Source organism: Paramormyrops kingsleyae, chromosome 3 (genome assembly GCF_048594095.1).
Source record: "Paramormyrops kingsleyae isolate MSU_618 chromosome 3, PKINGS_0.4, whole genome shotgun sequence".
Lineage (NCBI taxonomy): Eukaryota > Metazoa > Chordata > Actinopteri > Osteoglossiformes > Mormyridae > Paramormyrops > Paramormyrops kingsleyae.
The window spans coordinates 29,891,423-29,913,355 of record NC_132799.1 but is presented as its reverse complement, the minus strand read 5'-3'; the positions used below and the strand labels follow the sequence as shown (position 1 = coordinate 29,913,355).

The window sequence follows — 21,933 nt, the reverse complement described above, 5'->3', positions numbered from 1 at the left end:
ACAGTTATCTTAATCCTGTCAACACCCTACAGGCAGATGGTACAAAATCAGCCTGGATTTACTGACCAGGTTTGAAAGTGGTTCAGCAGAACAGACGGCAAACAGAAACATGTACACAATAGAACCAATGTTTGTTCGTCATCCGTTTAGTGTTTATTACTTTGTGAATCACCTTAACCCTTCTGCCCCTTATTGTCCTCCAAATTACTGACTACATCCAAGGTGGTGAAATACATAGAATTGCGTTCATCCTCCTTGCAAGGTGAAAATGCAGACTTCACAAATTACCTCACTAAGTTATAATCATTTTAAAGCGGTTTCACTACAGAGCGTCTGAGTACCACGTAAGCCTGCTAAATCTTTCACAGTGAGTATCAACTCTTCCTACATTCATGCTTTAATATATTGGGGATGGTTTTACTTTATATTGGTGTATTTTATACGGCCAATATTTCACTACATAAATTAAAAGTACAGGAAGTACAAAAACCAAAATTCCCATGCTAAATGTAACAGGTTCCATGATGCCGGTCCAGACAGACAGGAACTGTGAATCGCAGCGTGTGTGTTTTTTTATTGAAGTGAAACTTGAAGTGACCCATAAAATATCCTGAACAGGTGCTGCGCTGCTCATTTTGAAGCCTTTTCTCTGCTTTGCAGCACTTGAGGCTTAGAACAAAACAATGCAGCGTTTGAACGGAACGAGCACAGCAGAGTATAGTTGCCCTGCCTGTTAACTGTGACCTCAGAGAATGACCTTACTTGGTATTCACTGTATAAAACACTAATCAAAAACCAGCAGGACCCTAACCCTCATGCACCACCAATTTAAAGGCGTCTGGCTTCTTTAGAATGACTAGATTTTGGCATCTCTCTCTGTTTCACATTCATGCATCAGTGATCCTGTCAGCTGGTTCAAAGAAGACGAATTGACCATACGGTAAATTAAATAACACACTAATTCTCATTCATAGTATATTTTGTCATCCCCTCCCCCCCCAACTAGGACCAGCCATGTTTAGGGGATTCTCCATCACTGGGACGGCGGAGTCGGATGAGCGTGAGTGGGCCAAAGAGCCCCCCTCAGCAGTTACAGGACTTCCTCTCCGCTGGAGCCGGGCCGTCGATGGGCCTTGAGTTGGCACGCAGCAGGACATGAGACTGCTGTTGCGGCGATTGCTGCTGGACCATCATGCCGTTGCGCGCCATCAGCTCTCGCGCCATCAGCAGAAACGCCTCCTCGATGTTGTGTGACTCCTTGGCCGACGTCTCCAGGGCGGCCAGCATGCCTCGCTCCTCTGCCAGCGTGCAGGCGTCCTCGAACAGCACCTGCCGCTGGGACTCCAGGTCTGACTTGTTCCCTGGAGGTGGCAGAGGTTATAATGAAGCCTCGTGAGGAAGGTAAGACAGCGATGCCTCACTGTGCTCTGAATCAAAACTGATCCTATCTAGAAGTGCTACTAATTTGATCTAAAACCCACCATCTCTAGGGCAGCTCAGGCAGGAATTTAAACCCACATTATTCCAGCCAGACCAGATCCCCTGATCTACACATTGTATTAGATTTATTCAATAAGCAGATACTTTTGCCCAATATATGCAAAGTTTGGGGCCAGGGGGTACCTAGTTCTCCTGGAGTACATAAGGGTGTTGGTCCTGGGCCCAGTGATGATATTATTACCCTCCCAGCCATGAGATCTGAACCCACAACCTTCTGGACACTGGCACACATTCCTAACTCGCTAAGCTACATATCACCCCAACAGTTATAGCATTAATTCAGGCAACCCCTGTCCTTGGGGTCTTAGGTGACTTCGCCACGGCCGTCTAAAATGCCACAACACCACCTCCCCCCCACACCCAACCTACCGATGAGGACGAGCAGCACACTGGAAGCCCCGAACTGCTCCACCTCATGGATCCACTGGGGGACAGAGTCGAAGGTGGTGCGGCGTGTCAGGTCGTAGGTGATCATGGCACCGTGGGCACTGCGGTAGTAACTCTGAGTTATGGTGCGGAAGCGCTCCTGGCCGGCAGTGTCCCAAACCTGCATCTGCGTGGGCGTGACACAGAGAGACCCTCAGTCCCAAAACCATGAGCATCCTGCTAACCCATAACATGCGCTAGAATTGCTAATACCTGCAAGAACTACATGATACTTAAAAGGCCATTTTTTACATTTTAAAGTGGGTTTCTACCGATAAAAAAAAAATTAAATTAATCTCCTGGGCATGTCCCTACTCCTACTGCACCCCTGCTTCTGATCAGCAACTACTTGTGTTTTTAAAACACACGTTTCAGAGAGTCACATGCCAAGGTATGTTGACGTAGCTACGTTTAGCCCTGTATTCCAGGTGGGGTTTCGATGTTTTACACGTGAGCAAGTCGCATTGAATAGACTCCTAAACGCACATGAAGAACAGAAGCACGCATAGCAAAGCCGACGGCCTGTTTTCTCATTTCCTGGTGTGCTTAGGTTTAAACTCCCAGAGGGTCTGTCTCTCAGCCACTTAGCCTCCGTGCTACACGACACATCTCCATGGCAACTGCACACACCCAGTAACTCTTACGCGGACTTTTAACCTTGCGTGCTCCGTCCACCCCCATCCCACCCCCTGGCTGTTTGTAAACAGCATGTACGTGAATGCGTCAGCCTTTTGCCACAGAAGAAATTCAAGAATAACAAGCAAGACACAGGTAGCTAAGTACCCTGAAGGTACATAAACACAGATACGAATTAAACTCATGCATTCCATATATGTGTTTGCTGTGCCTCTTGGCAAGACTTTGCAGAAGAATCTGGTTTTATGCCTCATTTACCACTGCATTTCCCACCCTTTAAAATAATACAATTATGTTCTAATTATATCAACACAGTAGCCTTTCATTGCATAATGTAGAGTGATAGCAGGATTCACAGATGAATCATCTACTACCCCGAAGACACATGAAACGCTGACTTGGACAAAGTGGATTGTTTATAAAATCCACACTACAACTTTGACTACAATGAAAACGTCTTGAGCTATATTTCCTGCCAGCTTTCAGCCGAATTTAAGCACATTCCCCAAACACGGAAACATTAAGGAAGAGAATGGGAATTCCACTCGTTCTTCTCCCCCCACCTTAGTTGCCCAGCTGGTTCCAGAACAATGCCATCAGCACTTGCTTCACAGGAAGTGAATGCTGATATCTGTTAAGACGTCACACACGTTCACACTCACGGGAGCTGAAGGACATTCCCCGACTGTCCCTGGCCTCCTACCGGTCTTGGCTTTTGTTTGCTGACGACACTGTAGACCCTGGGCTTTGACGCATGGAACGAGAGCAGGTTCCACCAAACAGGCTGAGCCTGTCCACCATCAACCCCTGCCAGAAGGGGCCACTTTCAAGTTTTACAGGCTTCTACTGTCTCCCGTAAGAATGTCGGCATTAAAGAGTGATTGGAATACAACAAACAATTCTTCCAATTCCAAGTGCTTGGCATTTCCTCTCTTTTTGCCAGCTGAAAAATCTTCACATCTATAATAATACACGAGTGTATGTTTGCCATCCATCCATCCATTTTCTGAAACCGCTTGTCCTATTCAGGGTCGGGGTTGGTCCAGAACCTATCCCGGAACCTATCCTGGAACCTATCCCGGAGGCTACGAACACAAGGCAAGGAAAAGCCCAGGATGGGGCACCAACCCATCACACTCACACACCAATCACTCACACATGCACATCTACGGGCAATTTGGTAACTCCAGCATGTTTTTAGCCTGTGGGGGGAAACCGGAGAACCCGGAGGGAACCCTATGATGACACAGGGAGAGCATGCTAACTCCACACACATGGAACCCAGGCAGAGACTCAAACCCGGGTCTGGGAGGTGTGAGGCGACAGTGCCAATCACTGCACCACCTGTATGGTACTTAAGTAGTATTGATTTGGGACATGGAAAATTTACATTAAATATAATGTGTGCAAAAAGACCCCTTTACTTTATCAGTCTGTAGCACAGAAATACGACATTTAAAGTCGCCACAAGGCTTATCGATGCTCATTGGTTTTTTGAAGAATGGTCTCAACATTACCTTGATTTTTTTGCCCTCGATTTCCAGCGTCCGGACAGTGAAGTCCACTCCAATGGTGTTCTGCTGTTTCTCAGTGAAGATCCCTGACTTGAAATTCTGGACCACGCAGGTCTTGCCCACGTTGGAGTCCCCAATCAGGATGATCTTAAATAGGAAGTCAAAGGAATCGTCCTGTCCTGACCCTGCAAACTGCATAGCGATAGCTGAAAGATGGACTCTGCTATTGCACTCCGCTGTGACTTAATTTGTCCGTACGGAAGGCAAAAGGTGAAAATGTCCTGTTATGACACCAGTCATTCAGGTATTATATCTGACAACATCCCACCTCCTTCCTAATACAAATTTCCATCACATTCTAGAATACCCTTCAGTGCACCCTGTGTGATATTCATGTGCTGTGTGTCCTTAATCCAGAAGGCGAGAACTGAAGAATCACTGACCCACTGATTACAGTAGTAGTCAAGCTAGCTTATGTCTCCGGAAAATTCCTGGGCTAAACAGAAGAAAACTAAACATCACCCTGTCAACTCTGCTGCTTTAACCCACTAACGTGAGCCCGGTCCTTCCTCCTCTTCTTACAGCGTCTTCTGTTCTACCTCGTACAGTAAAGCATGGTGCAGCACCTGGTCACGGTCGCTATTCCTACAGATGAATGAGCTGCAGATCCCGTCAAAAGTCCCTTTCCCCTCTAACACGTTCACTCGCAGATAGTAGATGATCCATTTATTCCTGAATGAAGGGGATCCAGAACATTGTGGTTTTCCAGAACATAGTCAAAATCTCACCTTTCCTTTCTAAATATCTTCTACAGTTTAATGCCTGTTTTTCCTGAAGTTTCCCCTACACAACTGTTGGCCTTACGCTCTCTCTCTCGTTCACTCGCTCTCTCTCAAGTTACTCTCTCCCCTTCTTTGCCCCTACCTTCCCTCGCAATGAAATCCCACCCTACCTGTCCTGGCAGGTAAGACTTCCTCCTCCAGTTCTCCACCCACCGGTACAATTGCATGCTGGGAGTTGTAGTATCTAAAATCACCACACGGTTACTGCTAAGATAAGGACAAAAGGCAAAAGAGAAAAATCACTTAATCGTCTGACGATTTGTTCCCCTCCCCCAACAGTAACACTTATCAAAAGTTGGCTCCCAACATGCTCTTTATTAAATATTCATCATTGAAATATCGCCACTCCTTGAACAAATCAGCTTGTCGTACACACAAGCTTCTAAAAGGTGACCTTTTGGACTATAGACAACAGTAAACATCCAGAACCTTCCCTCGCTAGCGTTCATCCCCATATCAGCATAGCAACATGCACCAGAAACCCAATCTCAGGCCTCGGCAGAACGGGTGACCTTGGGGGAGGGTCTCATGACAATCAAGCACCCTTACAGGTGTCCTTGTCATACCTGAGAGGTCTGTGATGGAAACTTCAGCAGGATGGCAGAGTGAGGACAAGTAGAACATCCCCTTCGGAGCGGACACTGTGCCGTACTGCCCTGAACACACAAGCACATCTCTCCTCATCCCAGTCCGGAGAGAGCCATGCACAGCTGGGGACCACAGACAATGTAAGCGATTATACAGAATGGCCTAGGCTGCCTTTTATGGAATGGGGGGGGGGGGGCGAATTACGGGGGTAGAGGGCAGACTGGGGCAGCTTTCACCAAACAGTGCTGGATCTGTTTCACGCTAGCACAGATGGAGAGAATGATTTATTTATGGGGCGCATATTTCAGCATAGTGACATAACTTGTGTATCCCCCTACCCAGCAGAGTCATAAAAGATTTTCATACCCACGCGGCACAGGATACACATCCTCGTGTGTATAGATTCCTGGGGCTATTAAAGAAGCCGACGACTATTGAATTGCTGTGAACGTTTTACAGATGCCCTTTAGAGAATGCATTTCTCTGTGGGCAATGTTATAGTTAGGCATGCCGCAAAAATTTATATTTCTTTAGACATGATAAAAGGCAGAAACACGACGTGACAGTCATATGTGTTGTGTTAAGCCAGAAGGAGGGTATTGGGGCCATAAAAACACATGATATGTGTAAAATATTCCAGTGCTTTTTCCTAAACGTCGCTGTTCCACCACAGGAGCTGGGATCATCATGCTGGGCTTATGCTTATAAAAAGGCATGTGTATTTGCATGTATAACCGCGTCCGTTCGTTAAATACGTGTCATAAGCAATATGACATGGTCATTTTAAGACGTCATCTTATATTTAGCGTTTTATTTATTATTTGAAAAAAAAAAATGACGTAATGGTCGTGTTTGCTCCCTTCCATAAAATCAGCCATTAATGTAGCTCTTAAAATGACTCCTCGATCCATACGGTTTCTTCTCACAGCCAGAGCCTTTTATTTGTTTATCTTTTTTTAGCCTTTTTTTTCTCTTCTCCTACAGCTTCAAGGTCCCTGCATTTCGGCTCGAAAACCACACCTCCCGCCGTGCATCGGGGACATTAACAGGAAGCATAAGCAGACCGCCTGGAAAAGTGCGCATTTGCTGGTCTTGGGTGACACGCCGTCGTTCGGAGATCTGGGGTAAGTGTCCGATGGTTGCTACCGGGACCTCGTTTGCTACCCATCCGTACCGTTCGGGGCTGGATCCGTCATAGTCGGTCGGACTAAAACAAGTAGTTGGAGAGGAAGTGGAGTCGGCTCCAGCATCATGTCAGCCCTGCCTTTGTTTCTTCATCATTTTAACGCCTATTCCTTTCGAGATCGCCCCCAAATGAGAGCGTATCGTTAGTGTTTATGCACGGCTGCATGGCCATTGTGGCTTCCGAGACACACAATATAACCACAATAACATGGAACGAAACAAGCTTAACCGGCTGTGTCAGAATGTGATTTTATTGCCTTTTCACCCGAATGCTAGTGTTGCAACAATATATTTCTAATATATAAATAATCAGTTTAGGCTGTCTAACCATAATCGGATCCCTTTTCAGTTCTTCGACCACGGCTAATTAAAAACATTTAATCAACGTTATAAATAAACATTTCTTGGTAGTTTGTCTTAACTAAGGCGCTGTTAGTTCTCTTGCGAAATTAGGTCAGATTCTGAAAGAACACCTTTAAATTTGATCCCACCCCTTAGTTAAGCATTAAATAACCACGGAAGGAAATGTTGCAGGCTGGGACTGAGCATTGAGACCCGTGCAATTTCTTCTTTGAATTTGTTCTGTTGCAGAACTGGATCATTTATCGTCTTTGTTTATTCTGCTGGTTTATACGTGTATATGTGTGTAATGTATGTATTGCATGCAGGAGTGTGACCAGCAAAAAGTTGCCACAGAAGTTATTTGCTGAGGAGGGCGCAAAATCGAAAGTGGACGTGGCTTATGAATTACTTGTGAATACTGGGCTTTTAACTGTTTAGTGAAGTTGTATGGTGGGTTAATTATAAACCCTGAAGCATGTTCAGTGCCTGCTTGGCTTTGGTGTGACCTTTGACCCTCACTGCCTGGCATACTGTCCTAAGCAGAGGTAGTATGGCATTGCATGCCAGTTAGTGCAGGCTGTTGCTGCTGTAGATGAACTTCATGCTTCTACCCCCCCCCCCCCCCCCCCCGGACTCTTTCCTGTTCCAGCCGGCCCTCAGGATAGGGGCCTGTGCCTTCACCCTGAGACCCCTGTGATGTCGCCCCCTTGCTGTCGCTTCCTGTCACAGTACACCCACCACCACCTGATTGCCTTCCTCCTCACCTTCTTCAGGTAAACGCAGCCCCTCCCCCACCGGATTTCTTAACGGGCTGTTGGCACCCTGTGCTCACTTGAATAAAAACAGTCAGACCAGTGAACCAGGTTGGCAGTTTGCTAACCACTCTTTAGCTGTAGCCAAGAAAACCCGCTTATCCCTGTTACTTATTCACTTAAACCCTGTTGATACTTTGTTTTAAAATGGATCTCAAGTAGACAGCGCTAAATGCAAGTGTAAACAGCCGCCAAGATGCACTGTGATCCAGTCACTCAAACCACTTGCCGAGTTGGTCTGGGATGCATTTGACCACATATCTTTTGTAGTGTAGATGCTAATGCATCCTGGATGTGTCCCCGACAAGGATGTCATAATAATAAAACCTGACACCTTGGAGACCCTGACAGACACAGGTGACAACGGCGATGCATCTCTGCTGTCTGCTTATGATCCGATTGTCCGAGATGCATTTAAAAGTGAAGCGTAAACAGGAGCTTAGTTGCTTAAACTGTTTTATGTGAAACGACCCACAAACACTGAGTTTTCATGCTTTATAGCCACTGTTGATAAATATCTTGGGAGACACCTTAGAACTCTTGGAGAAAGTCCTTCCATTACCACCTTCTCATTTAAAAAATGAGCCCTGGAGGAAAGGTCTTTATTCTCTTAACTTCCATAGAGCTCCACTGTTGGACTTTTTGATCGTAACCCTGCCCACTTCCAGAAGCTGTACTGACCGTCCAGTCAAAACAAAAGCTGTTTACTTGACCGCTTGTGCTTGGTTTAGCTCTGCTGTGTGAACAATGATGGTCAAGGTGCTTTAGCTTTATAGAAAACAGTTGCGTACATTCTGCTTGTAGAGTTTTGTTGGTAGGAACCACATGCAAGTACTTCATGAACGTCCTGCACTTAAACTGGAGGTGGATGACATGAGTATATTAATATGGAGGACCTCGTGTAGTGGGATCACCCTTTGCTTTCTGAACAACATCAGACCTTCTTGAAACACTGTCATAGAAGTCTGAGTGTAATGGAATTTCAGATCCTTTTACTAGAAGAAACGCCTCCGGGTTTTTGAGAGGAGAAGGTTGAAATCTACTTTGTCCTCTATGCTCCAGAACTTCTCATCAGGATTTAATGGTCCTCATGATGTTTATATGTAGTATCTAGACTCGAGAGGCTATGGAAGGTTTGAGTCGATGCTGAGATGCATGAATCCACCCTTGAATTTGTTTAGCATTTTGTATGGGGGATTATTTTGGAATATGAGAACATTGTGAGTGATCATATTGCACCTTATGGTGCCACTGGTCCTTTTGAGTTCAAAGCAATCGATCTCCAGCCATAAACCCGTACAGTAGTATGGCTGAACTTTGTGGCTGCTTTTATAATGTCCATCTCCTGTTGTCTTTCAGTCCTCAAAACATTTTTGCTGTACTGTTGGATTGAGTGCAGCAGAGGGCGCTGTTCAATGTATTTGTTGGTCTTCCCGAACCTCTCCAGCTATGTCCTCCTGCACGCCTCCAGGAAGACCTTCAGCAACGTGAAAGTCAGCATCTCTGCGCAGTGGACCCCACTGCCTCTCAATGGCAGCTCACCTGCCTTCTCCCCTAAGCAGGTCTTACCACCCTAAATGCCTTTTTCTTAGTCTTGGTGAACTTGGCCATGTGGCTGTATGCACTGTAATGTTCTGACATCATATACCTGTGTCTGTTTGTGTTAAGTCTATTGCCCAGCTGCTTGCATAGATTCATGAATTTTCTTTTTTTTTTCTTTAGACCTGGGAAGGAAATAAGCTGTTTGAAAACACAGAGGGGGCTACTCTTTTTCTGGGGGTGCTAGATACCATCTTCCTGTTCTCTTACGCTGTTGTAAGTATTGGGTATGAGTACTGTGTTTGTATGCCTCAGACTTCCTGTCCCGCTGTTATTGGTCAGACTCATATGCTTTCATGACTGACTAGTCAATATCCAATCAAATGTTCTTTATGACCTCACCATTCTGTCATGCCTTCATGTACCAAACTGTGATTTGAGATACATGTGTTAGTTTCAGATTAGGAGAGCGGTTACATATACAAGTGAGTGAGAAGACCCTCCCTCTGAATCCCACAGGGCCTCTACGTGAGTGGGGTGATTGGCGATCGTTTTAACCTTCGTTATGTACTGTCCTTCGGGCTCTGTGGCTCCGCCCTGGTGGTAAGAAGCAGTTTGCCCCGTCTTCTCTGTTTTGGAGAGCACTGGAGTGGTGTGTGAGAAGCTTCTGGTGTTCTCTCTGCTGATGCTGGTGTGTCCCCCCTCCCCCACCCCCACTGTCCTGCCCCTTTGCAGGAGTTTTTGTTTGGTACGCTGACAGAATGGATTCATTTCTACAATGTGCCTTTCTACTGCGTCCTGTGGGTGCTGAATGGACTGCTGCAGTCTAGTGTCTGGCCCTGTGTGGTGGCCGTCATGGGCAACTGGTTCGGCAAGTCGGGGTAATCTGGCCTTTGCTTAGGCGTCCTGATTCCACATCCACACATGCTCAGAAACACACCCGTGTATAAGGGCGTTTGGGGGGGGCATGGATACCCTGGCAAATTCAGAGGGCCCAGCATTTTACAAACACGTAGCCATGTAATAAAATAACAGGCTTGACAGCCCCTCCCCCATGCAAAATTTTCTTAATGGTGAAGCGGGGGAACCTATTGGTTGGGTTGCTAAACCCCCTGCAAAATTTTATTTTTTATTTTGTTGGCTACGGGCCTGATCCAAGGTGACGTTTTGTCAAATGGCCGAGAATTTCCAGCCATGACCCTTCTTATGTACCCGCACTGTGTCACGCACATGCTACATTTTCCAGTGGTTTCGCTCTGTCGACGTTCGGAGCTGAAAATCGGCGCTACGGCAGTATTGCTGTTTAGGGGACTTTGCGTTCCTGGCTTGATTTGCTCTTGGGTGGGTAAACATTGAGTGCTCCCCGCAGACGCGGCTTCGTGTTCGGCCTGTGGAGTGCATGTGCCTCCGTGGGGAACATCTTGGGCGCCTTCCTGGCCTCCAGCGTGCTGAAGTACGGCTATGAGGTCAGTCTGCGCGGCAGGCGGAGTGATGTCATCGGGGAGGGAGGGGGGGGTGCTGGGATAGGGACCTGACGGTGCTTTTCGCTGCTGTTCTGCAGTATGCCTTCCTGGTGACCTCAGCTGTACAGTTCGCTGGGGGGGTGATCGTCTTCTTCGGTCTGCTCACAGCTCCCAAGGAAGTGGGTGAGTCTTGCATTTGCTGGGGGTGGGGGGGGGGGGGGGGTTACAGCTTGGTTTTCCTGCCAGTGCCCTGTCAAGGGGTGCGTTTCCTGTTTATCCATCTCATGTGTCCCCCCCCCCCCCAGGGCTCAGCATATCCTTGGAGTCTCCCCAGGAGAGGGACTCGGACAGCCACCAGCCTCTCATCAGTGACGACGAGGACGAGCAGGAAGGGATGCTGCAGGATAACAGCTACTCTATTCAGCAGCCGGACCAGGACCTGGGGCCTGAAGAACCACCCGCTGCCATCGGATTCCTAAAGGCCTTCTGCCTTCCTGGTGTCCTGCCGGTGAGTGGAAGCCACACACGGGACCACATGAGGTCCAGGACGTGCGACGGGTGTGACGGAGGTGTCCCCTGTGTGGCTGATTAGCTGATCCGCAGGACACAAACGGTCATACTGCTCCCGTAAGAGAAGATGCCCTCAGTGCTTGTCAGGCTGGGGAATGAAGCTGACTGTTTACAACATGATAGATGCAATACAATAATGTTGGTCTTTTTTTCCTGTCGGTTTTAAACCTTATTAGTCTTTAAAGGTTTGCAGACAGAGACTAACATCTGTCTGTTGGTCCTCCTTGCAGTACTCCCTGGCCTACGCCTGTCTGAAACTGGTCAACTATTCCTTCTTCTTCTGGCTGCCCTTTTACCTCAGCAACAACTTCGGCTGGAAGGAGGAGCAGGCGGACCGCCTGTCCGTGTGGTACGACGTGGGTGGGATTGTGGGTGAGTGATGGAGACGTTCAGCCAATCAGTGACGTTCGGCATTGGGTGGAATCTTTCGGTAAATGTCGTGCTGTGTGTGCGCCACCTGCAGGCGGGACCGTCCAGGGGCTGGTCTCCGACATCCTGGGCAAACGGGCCCCGGTGCTGGCCGTCAGCCTCCTGCTGGCCATGGGCTCGCTGGTGGGATACAGCCGTGAGTGTTTCCTGTACCCCGTCCGCTCTGTTCAGCTCCTAACCCAACTAGCAGAGGTGGAAAATTTAGGTCCAGAAAGTACAAATCCAGACCAAGGTTTTATTTCAACCAACCTGTTGAATATTGAGAGTCACAGTCACAGAGTACTCAACTGGTTGGTTGAAACAAATCCTTGGTCTGGATTTGTACTTTCTGGACCCGAAGTTTCCACCTTTGCCAACTAGGTGGGGAAATCACTCTGGGCCCCAGCGGGAGCTTTCTGTCTTCATCACCTTCTCTTCCCGTTTAGATTCCCCGGACGATCAGGTGATCAACGGCGTGCTGCTGGCTGTGACAGGTGGGTTAATCATCTCTAAACGATGCGAGGCCGGCTTCCATGCTCATCCTGAACCACCCCCAACCCCCCCCCAGGATTTTTCATCGGTGGCCCGTCCAACATGATCAGCTCGGCTATCTCCGCCGATCTGGGAAGGCAGGAGGCGCTGCGGGGTAGTCAGGAGGCTCTGGCCACCGTTACGGGCATCGTGGACGGAACTGGCAGCGTTGGAGCCGCGGGAGGACAGGTACTAAAGGGGGAGGGGCCATGACTCGGCCACAATGCATCATGGGTATGTTTGTGTGTGAGTAGCTACAGTCTCAGTGTATTGCAGGAATTTCTGTGGCTTTTCAGCAGGTGACCTGTGGATTGGTTGTGGATATTTTTTTAATTAAGAAGAATAATTGGTTATTTACAGTATCTGGTGTCTCTGATCGAGAGCAAGCTGGGCTGGATGTGCGTTTTTTACTTCTTCATAGTGATGGTAAGTGTCTGCCTGCGCTCCTCCGTCTGCCTGCGCTCCTCCGTCTGCCTGCGCTCCTCCGTCTGCCTGCGCTCCTCCGTCTGCCTGCGCTCCTCCGCTTGCCTGCCCCTCCGCTTGCCTGCCCTTCCGCTTGCCTGCCCCTCTGCCTGCGTTCCTCTTCCTCTGCCTGCGCTCATCTGCTTGTGCCCCCTCCCCCACCTAGGTTAACTGTTTTGTGTCCATGTCCTCACAGACCGGAGGCAGCCTGATATTTATCTTTCCACTGATCATGACGGAGGTGTGTGCCATGTGGCAGGACAGACGGGCTCGAACATACCAGCTGTGACATCGGGCCTCATCCCGTTTGACCCCCCCCCCGCGGCTACGGGGCGCCTCGTTGCTCCACCCTGTAATGGTCAGAACTGATCCTCAGAAAGGCCGCGGTCGTGGGGTGAGGAGTGATTGTGCTGGAGTGTCAGCTGGCCTAGGGGAGGCGCTGTTTCTCCTGAAGTCAGAACCGCAAAGGCCAAACGGACTGGGGTATGTTCAGACAGAGGTACGCCACAGTGGCCCCCTCCTGGACTGTCGGGGGGTCTTGTTGTATTCTGGTATCTATTTTTTTTTGTTGTTTTTTTAATGAACAAGTGTTTGGGGGCGGGACCCTCTCACCAGGTTCCTCCCCCCTCGTGTCGGGATTGGCCACCTTGCTGTCATTCCAGTCCATCTGTTTCTGGGTGGCTTTTTACCACAGTACAGGTGACACGCACACAAATGCCAATGCTGCTTCATGAAACACCATCTGCGCCTGACATTGAATTTACCGATTGTCAGCAATTACAGCCACCCTTTAAATGTCTACCAGTGATTTACAGCCAAACCTCAGCTTTGTCACTGCACTCAAACATTTTTTTGACTGTGTCACCTACTGTTCTGCGTTAGGAAAACATTTTGTTGGGTCTTTGTGAGATTTCAGTTTCTGCTTGTTAAATAGGTGGTCAGGCTCACAGCTGTAATTTACCTCATGTCTCCATGCTCTGATTTCACTCTGGATGGAGACCACTGGATGCTTTTCACAGATGCACTTTAACAGGAAATTGTCACCCCATCCGAATAAATGTAGTTGACTTCACCGTTTTGGATTGGCTGTGTTCTTTGCTGTGCTGTGTTCTCTGTCCAGCTGAGAGTGACTTAAGTTATAAGGTGGAGGGGGAGGGTATCAATCGTATATGGGTATATGATGAGCCAATCAGAAAAGTGCTTTCTTTGTGTTGGTTTATTCATGTTGGAGTTTAGGTATTTTAATCTGAAAGTGCTTTAACCAGGTCTTGATGCAGAACCTGCCGTAGTGGTCAGTGCTTACAGGCGGAGACTTTGGGTTGGAAGATTTGTTGTAAAATCATAGATATAATCCTGAAGTTTTGCACGGAAGTAACATAATTGTGTGTCCGTTTTGATTCCATGCCTGCCACACAAACTGCATTTTACAAATAAAAGATCCTTTAATATGGGCCACAAAACCCAGAGTGGGTAGGATTACTGCACGCTGTCAGGCAGTGCCAATTTTAACCCAATAGAAACCAAGGATGACCAAGGAGGAGGTGGGCTCAGCCAATGGGGATAGACGGCACAGGACATTCCCATCTTCCACAGACTTCATTGATGTCACACTAAGTTCCTTTAATCGCTGGGTAAAGAAACATAAAGGTTGTTTGAGGTGTAGTCACAAGTAAATATGACGAACAGACAATCATGGAAGTGTTATTCATTTATTTTGTTAGCAGAAAATATATTGTAGAGGTCTATAATACAGGCTTTGATAAAATGAAAATACACAAGTACAAAATAAAGAGAGCTAGTAGAATTGCTGCTACCACCAGGAATTTTCTGGAAGGAAAGAACATGCACAACAAATTGTTTTTGTTTGAACAGTAGCCCCTCCCGGCTTTACCCAACCATCCCCCCCACAAAGGTAGTGGTACGAGCAAGTCTTCCTACTCTTGCCCCTGTAATGTCTCTGCTTACTAATTAGGAGGGACCAAGATCCAAATTTCAACCATCAGAAACTCCCAAAGCCATGAGGCAGGGACTCGTTAACATCGCATACAAGTAGTGCAAAGATGGTACAGTAATACATCATTCAGTAATTTCCAAAATCGTTTACAAATACTTCCCTACACATGGAAGTACACAAAATCCAAATAAGTTAAAATATAGCTGATTTAAACACAGAGAGACAGGCTCAAAATACAAATACACATTAGAATAAAAAAAAATGAACTGAAAAGCAACTTCAGCGCATCCATTTTTTTTTTTTTACTTTGAGGTGAAATATGTAAACTTGCAGTGAAATACTGCATTTTGGAACTGACTGTTTTTTTTTTTTTGTTTTTTTCTTTTATAAAATAATTTGGAAGCTGTTGCTACACGGAGGATTTTCTGAATGCCACATGTCGTGTGGGGAAAAAAAGAGAAACATTCCTCTAAGTTCTCCTCACTCGGGCTCTGACGCTGATGCACTCCTAAGCGGCTGGACTGCCGGAACAGCACACAGAAATGGCGCCAAGGTGCCCAGCCCTGTCCCTCTGGACGCCGTCCAGCAGAGGCACAACGGAAGTCAAAGCATGATTACCATAGTGAGGTGAGGTAGGCCGTCCAGATTATGGCTGCGATTAGACATTCTTGCTCTGGCCTTCACTTTTCTATCGTTAAAATCTCATACAAACGGACACCGGCACTCTCAATGGTATCGCACTGGACGTTTTAAGGCTTTTGCAAAATCACATTTTGAAGTTGCCTTCACCGAAAGCTTTTGCCGTCCGTGCGCTAGTGTCTAGCCAACAATCTGAGACCAGAGACTATGTTCAAGTGATTCTGGTTAGGTCAGTCTACAAGGCCAAAGCTTGTTTGGTCACCTGTTTTAGATAGCTATCGATTAAAAAAAACTTGCACCCAAAATGTCGTCAAATTTGTGTACAGCTGTATCTGATGTGACTTTATGAGACTCCCCTGTAATTGCCAGTAAAAAACCTGTTAGTTATGTTCATATTTCATACCTTTCTGAACGGAAACAAAGTAACGATTTCTGACAATAACCATACTACATTCACCTGTTGTAAAGTTCAAAACCTACAATATGATGCTGCTACATAAAATGAATACTTTATTTAAAGCTACAAATTATCTTACTATGAAAGCTGCGTACAAGCGACATGCTACATGCTACATATCAGTTTCTGTTGTACAATACCTACAAAACACTTTATACTCCTTGGTCAGTATTCAAACAAAAACAATGACAGGATTTGGATACCTGAACTTAACCAGGAAGGAATTTTATTTATTTATTTTTTTAAAGGGGGAGGGGATAATTGTACAGTTTGTGATCTTAAACTTCTTCATTTCTAGTTTGGTGGCTTGGAGCTCAGTGTCTGTCCCCTCCACTTCGCCCTGACACGTATTAGAGGGACTGAAAAGTGTTCAGAGTGGCCTCTGTGGCTACATATTCAGTACGTGTCAAGAGCAATGGCTCAGCTATCAATGAGGATATCTAAAATACCTCTTATATACACTATATATACACAACTTTGTGAGTGGGATCTCCCAGGCCGCATTACAAGGGCACTGATGCTTGGATTGTCTGAACTGCGGCCAGAATTCACCGTAAATTTGCAGTCATGCAGTCTAGTGTCAGACTCTGACCTTGCAGTCGACTGGTAATTTTGTGCAGGAGTTTTAAACTTGGCGTGAAATGTCAGACAGCGCTACATGTTAGGCACCTGTCAGAATGAGCAGGTGACACAGATGCAGCCTGGGTAATGGAGTTCTTAATTCGGCGCTGTGCCCAGGTTTAAAACTCTGGAATGCAAAAAGGACATGTATCCTTTAATTGTTAAAATTGTACTGTTTTCTGAAAAATCAAGGTGCTTTTTTCACAGTATATGTGGGGAAAATATTGCAAAAAAATAAAACATTCTGAGGTCTCACTGTGCAGAAAAGACCCCCTGAAAGTTTCCATGTGGAATTTTTTGTTGTTGAAAATGGGTTTCTGTGCCATTTTGAAGCCTATATTACAGTATATGGACTCACACTGTCAGTTAGATTCGATACATATACAGGAAGTATATACACAGGCCTATGTACAAAGACTGCCGTGTTCATGGCTCCATGATTCCCTCTGTCTCTGCAAGGCGTCTCTACTGGTGGGTGGAGGCTTTCGGGTGGAGGAGTCGCCTCTTCTTCACAGTGAAGAAGTCTGGTGAGGTGAGAAACAGCGTGGTTTGTTAGATACCGAATTATGTGCCACCACTTTGGATCCCCATAGTTTCACTTTCCTTGATGATGGGAATTCCCATATATACCAGTCAGTTTCGCTTCCAGTTTCACCTTCCTCCATCGTGCTATTCCCCATGTATGCCGCCCAGACTGTTTCCCAGAATATATAATACCCACACGCCGAGGGACGTCAACATGGTCAGAGTGTGTTTGAGTTGGCAGATGGCCCCGTACCCCTTAGTTTCTATGCACGGCCGGACTGGGGGGGGGGGCGACAATGAAAAAGTTATTGACCGTGGGGGGGTGACTGGTGATGAGAAGGGGGAAATTCCAATTTGGGAGTCCCAGCAGATTGGCATTTCACATTTTATTTTTCAATATGGGAAGGGTGGCAACTCCAAGTTTAAAATATTATCAAATGGTTATTTGAGGCCTCTCTTTACCAGAGGCCCCTGTGCATCAGCCTGGGTGAGCCTGTGCTTTAGAGCGGCCCTGTCCTTTATGTCCCAAAGGTTACCCTTCAGGTAGGGGGTAATATTGGCTTGGTGTTGCTACACTTGATGCGCATGGGGAATTTTACTCTTCTCAGGGCAGGATGAAAAATAATTGTAGAGAGAGAACCAATCAGATTGCAGAGGAGGCGGGTCTAACCAATCAGATGTCGTCTTGTATAACTTCAGAGGACATACTATTTTAAAGCATGAGCCCCTGGATTCCTAGCCAGTGTGTCTTGGAGGAGCCCACTCACCTGTAATGGCGGCCTGCTTCTGTTTGAGCGCGTCAGGGGCAGATGACCGTTTCTCCGGCTTGCGGCTCCGGTACGTCTCCCTAGCCTTTATCTCCAGGTAGCCTCCCGCGGCTGGGCTACCGGGACCCCGCTCCTCCCCGAAGAGCTCCGGCCGGGACCCCATGCAGCCACCCTTCACCACGCAGCTGCGGTAAAACTTGGGAACGTCCCAGCAGCGTAGCTCCTCCCACTGGGTGGCGCCCTGCATGGGCCGCTCGCGCTGGAAGTCGAAGTTCCACCGACGTGTGGCCTCCTCCACGCTCATGCACAGCAGCTGCTGGAAGTCCTGCTGCAGCTGCTGGTGGTCCACGGGCCCGAAGAGGTTCCGGCGCGCCGTGCGCGGCTTGGCGTCCTCCACGTGGACGGGCGCGGCCACGGGGTCGGACGAGGTCAGTGCCATGTTCCTGAGGGGCGGCACCAAAAGGGCGATCTTGGCGATACTCATCTGTACCATGTGGCATGTTATACAGATTAAGATTGAAATTAAGATAAGCTTCATTGATCCCACGGGGAAATTCTGGTGTGCACAGCAGCAATTACGTAGAGCACAAATAAACACACATAGTGCAAACAGGTGCTTGTAGTGCAATCAAATTAAATAGAAGAGAGACAAATAGAATGTGCTGAAAAACAGGCCATTAAGAAAATATTTTAAGGGTAAGTATAATAAATTAGTAATGGTATTTGTGCATTGAAAAAAAAACCCCCTGCTATATACGATTTTATACCTGTATATACAGTCCTTCAAAAAACACGCATTAGCACTCAAGTTAGCCCAGGTAAATGTTATGGGATCAAAAAAAAAAAAAAAAAAACACAGGGTTAATTTAAGCAAATTATATATAAATTATACTAAATTAAACCCAGAATATGTGCGAGGAGCTTTTCTCCATAATAACATAATCCATCATAAACCATGAAGATTTGCCAGCACTAATGGGCTACAATTAATGTAGCCATGGCAACAGAATGCTAGCGTAACTTACAGTTAAAGTCAATTCATATCGCTTAAGTATGGCATTATACAGTACTAACTATTGATTTTTCTGATTAACACAACCCCCAAGTTTAAGGTAATTTACTCTTTCAAGTTTAATCAGTTATTCACCCATACAAACTTAGTTTTAAATTTCACCTATCCAAACGACCGACATTTCCATATAAACCTATTCCATAACGAGTTCAGTAGTTGTAGTGGGGCAAAACTAAATGAAGACCACCCCAAAAAAAAAACCGTGACATTTCCAAAACATCTGACATTGAAATTACATAAAAATTAGTTAATTTTTAAACTAAAATAGCTCTACCTTCATAACACTGTATTTGCAATAATAATGAAAATGCAAGTCGAAATAATAGAAATTATTATTAAAAATTAAATGAAATGAAGCTCCGGCTACCTGTCACGTTACGTGTGAGTGTGTCCCTGAAAGTTTGCCTGAAAGGGGTGTTTCCCTGGTGGAAACAGAGTCGCCGCTGCTCATCGTGGTGCCTGATTTGCCTCCTTAGGAAACCCCTATTCGCGCCGGTCGCGCTACCGCGGCGGGGACTCGTGTAACGGCCTGTCACTGAGGGAGAAGCGGTGCGCAAAGGGGCGCAAAGTGCGGAGGGCGAGTGAGCGGCGGTAAAAAGAAAAAAAAAAAAAGAGAGAGAGAGCCCTGCTCACAATCAGCTATTCCGGGATAACAAGGCTCCACGGGGGGCGGGGGGCCGCGATTCAATAACTCAATTTACTGGTTTCAAGATAAAAAAAATAAATACTGCGTCATTCGGGATGGTGTTTCAGAAAACATGACGGGTAGTGTGCATATTCCTCATTTAAAATAATATCGAAAAAATGTTTGTTGGGATGATTAGTTCTAGGGTTTCGGGTTGGCCTATAGTAGGCTCGCAGAAAAATATATTCAGGCCCCTTATTTTCATAAAGCGAGTGGGCCATACAGGCCATCAGTACATAATGAAGGGTTAAAATTAGTGCATTCTACCAACACGATTTTAATTTTAATAGTAATTTTTCACATGCATACTTCCTCAAACACATAGCAACTTCTGTAACCACAATTATGCGTGGTTTAGTATCTAAGCAGACTTCAAAATCGCCAGAGCCCGTGTGACGCATTTTTTTTTATTACACTTAACAGTTGACATAGTGAAAGCGTGAAGGGGCGGCACCCTGGGCAGACTCGCGTTTCCTCTGCCGCGGGTCCGAAAGCCGTGCTCGCTCTGCGCGTGGCCTTTGCACGCTCTCCCAGCGTCTCGCGGGTTTCCTCGCGCACCCCAAGACCACGCAGTTAGGCAAACTGGTGCGTGTGCCATGTGGTGCAATGACATCTTGTCCAGGATGTACCCTACGCTGCCTGCGGTGGGCTTAGGCCACTCCCAAGACCCAGTGCAACTTGAAAAAACTGAGTGTTCGAACGAGAAGTTCTATATGTTTGTAAATATATATTAATGCATCGCAATCATTTGTAATCTTTACTGTATTACTACAGTAGTGAGGCTCGTCTCTGTTCTGTACCTGAAGCACAAACTTTTAAATGTACTGTTTAGGTTTTTTAATCTATAACGTATAATTTGCTTGCGAAAAACAGTACGTTCTACGGACAACTGTTAGTGTCCATTTTTGTCAAGTATCAGTTTAATTTTCAAAAGCTTATCAAGCTTTTAAAATTCAGGACTGCCCGATGTGCACGGTATTTTTTTGCTTTATTTCAACACTTTCCCGTAATTTTTGCTAATCATTTTTACGAGTAGCTCAGTACGTACCCCCTCCGAAAGAAGTGAAAGTTGTTTGCGTAGAAAAGTGGGCGCGGTACGGGGATCGAGTTACTACTAGGAGCCTCAAAAACCCACAACAACACAGTGACACACAACCTTCACTATGTTTAATCCCATGTAAAAAAAAATAAAAAATCCGTTATGCCCCTAATTAAACTACACAAAACGTTATTCTCGCAAATAATTAGAACATGAATAAACAAGTTCAAAAGATATCTGCACATTAAAGTACAAATGACGCACTCCAAAATCCATTGCAATGCTTTCATTTGCAGAAAGGCTGGTCAAGCACGGAAAACAAGTGATTCGATATATAAGAACTGCTACAGTATACCGAAATACCTCCCTTTTTCCAGGTAAAAATATTTGAGCCTGGTCCAATTTTAAAATTCAAACTTGCTAACGTTTAAGTATAACCTTGTTGTAGCTTGCAGCCCACTTAGTAAAATGTTGTTACTTTGTAAGAACGAGTACAGTTTTAATAAAATAAAATGTCGATCATCACATTACTACAAAACAACACGGTAAAATAGAAGCTAGGTGTTTTCTCTTACCTTTCGACACGGAGTAAACCCAGGAGATAGTCGACCACAATTTAAATTACTGTGCGTGCAGCACTGCAGACTGTTTAGCCACGCCACGAAGCAAATCAAGATCCTTGACAGGCTCCAAAAGAGGATGCAAGAAACACTTAAAGATGCTGTCCCTGGGCGATCTGAAAGTCTTATACTAGCCTTGTTTGTTATGGATCTTGGAAGGAAGGGGACGTCCTACTGTTAAGTTAATCACGTGACCGCCTTCACAGCGAGCTCGCTTCGTGAGTTGGATGAGGGCCAGAGAAACTTTTTCAATGGCCGAATACGGCTGCATTCTTAAGCAACCAACTCCGACACGAAAGTTTTTTTTAAACAGTGCAGGAACTATTATTGCTCTATGCCAGTACTAAATTCCAGTGTTTTCCCCCGTTGCAGAAATCACGCACACGGGTATTTTTGCATTACTTTTTGAATAATCTGTAAACATTCTCGCGCTTCGACAAAACTTTTTTTTTTTCTGTGCTCCAAGTGAACTTCTTAGTCACTCTATTGTTTTGGAAAGTTTTCTTTTCCCCCCAATAGCTGCAGTCGTTTCTGCAGAAGGCACATGGGACATTGCATTCAGAAGTAGGTCAGATTTCTTGGCAGACATAGTTTACCACCCCTGCTCGCCCCTTTGACACATATTCCCATGTTTTGCCTGCATCACGTTTTTCCTTGGAATCGTTTCAGATGGCCAGTCACGTTGACATGCAACGTGACCGGGATTCTTGCTAACTCCACGCTACTTTTCCCGCAG

The 21,933-nt window shown here is 46.2% G+C and overlaps 3 protein-coding genes across 6 annotated transcripts; 1 reads left to right on the top strand and 2 right to left on the bottom strand.

Moving 5' to 3' along the window:
* Window positions 1–130: 130 nt before the first annotated feature.
* rab19 (RAB19, member RAS oncogene family) lies at window positions 131–5,621 on the bottom strand. Of its 3 annotated transcripts, none has more exons than XM_023810396.1 (5): window positions 5,485–5,621; window positions 5,029–5,125; window positions 4,080–4,268; window positions 1,870–2,053; window positions 131–1,361 (listed from the first exon to the last, which is right to left on the bottom strand). In XM_023810396.1, the coding sequence occupies exons 2-5, from the start codon at window positions 5,083–5,085 to the stop codon at window positions 1,084–1,086; spliced, it is 708 nt and encodes a 235-aa protein (XP_023666164.1). In that variant the 5' UTR covers window positions 5,086–5,125; window positions 5,485–5,621; the 3' UTR covers window positions 131–1,083. The 3 variants fall into 3 exon arrangements, with proteins under 3 accessions (XP_023666164.1, XP_023666166.1, XP_023666165.1); XM_023810398.1 differs by having other exon boundaries at window positions 4,080–4,223; XM_023810397.1 differs by having other exon boundaries at window positions 5,029–5,122; window positions 5,485–5,610.
* On the top strand, window positions 5,528–13,890 carry slc37a3 (solute carrier family 37 member 3). Of its 2 annotated transcripts, XM_023810394.2 has the most exons (17): window positions 5,606–5,646; window positions 6,180–6,218; window positions 6,491–6,630; window positions 7,683–7,806; window positions 9,293–9,407; window positions 9,568–9,660; window positions 9,904–9,987; window positions 10,120–10,265; window positions 10,754–10,850; window positions 10,946–11,030; window positions 11,153–11,355; window positions 11,648–11,789; window positions 11,881–11,982; window positions 12,272–12,319; window positions 12,394–12,545; window positions 12,717–12,782; window positions 13,015–13,890. In XM_023810394.2, the coding sequence occupies exons 1-17, from the start codon at window positions 5,621–5,623 to the stop codon at window positions 13,105–13,107; spliced, it is 1,755 nt and encodes a 584-aa protein (XP_023666162.1). In that variant the 5' UTR covers window positions 5,606–5,620; the 3' UTR covers window positions 13,108–13,890. The 2 variants fall into 2 exon arrangements, with proteins under 2 accessions (XP_023666163.1, XP_023666162.1); XM_023810395.2 differs by lacking the exon at window positions 6,180–6,218 and having other exon boundaries at window positions 5,528–5,646.
* A 623-nt stretch (window positions 13,891–14,513) lies between these two features.
* Window positions 14,514–21,382, bottom strand: cdkn1d (cyclin-dependent kinase inhibitor 1D). The gene is made up of 3 exons (XM_023810400.2): window positions 21,153–21,382; window positions 17,782–18,224; window positions 14,514–17,013 (listed from the first exon to the last, which is right to left on the bottom strand). The coding sequence occupies exons 2-3, from the start codon at window positions 18,218–18,220 to the stop codon at window positions 16,955–16,957; spliced, it is 498 nt and encodes a 165-aa protein (XP_023666168.1). The 5' UTR covers window positions 18,221–18,224; window positions 21,153–21,382; the 3' UTR covers window positions 14,514–16,954.
* Between the last annotated feature and the right edge of the window lie 551 nt (window positions 21,383–21,933).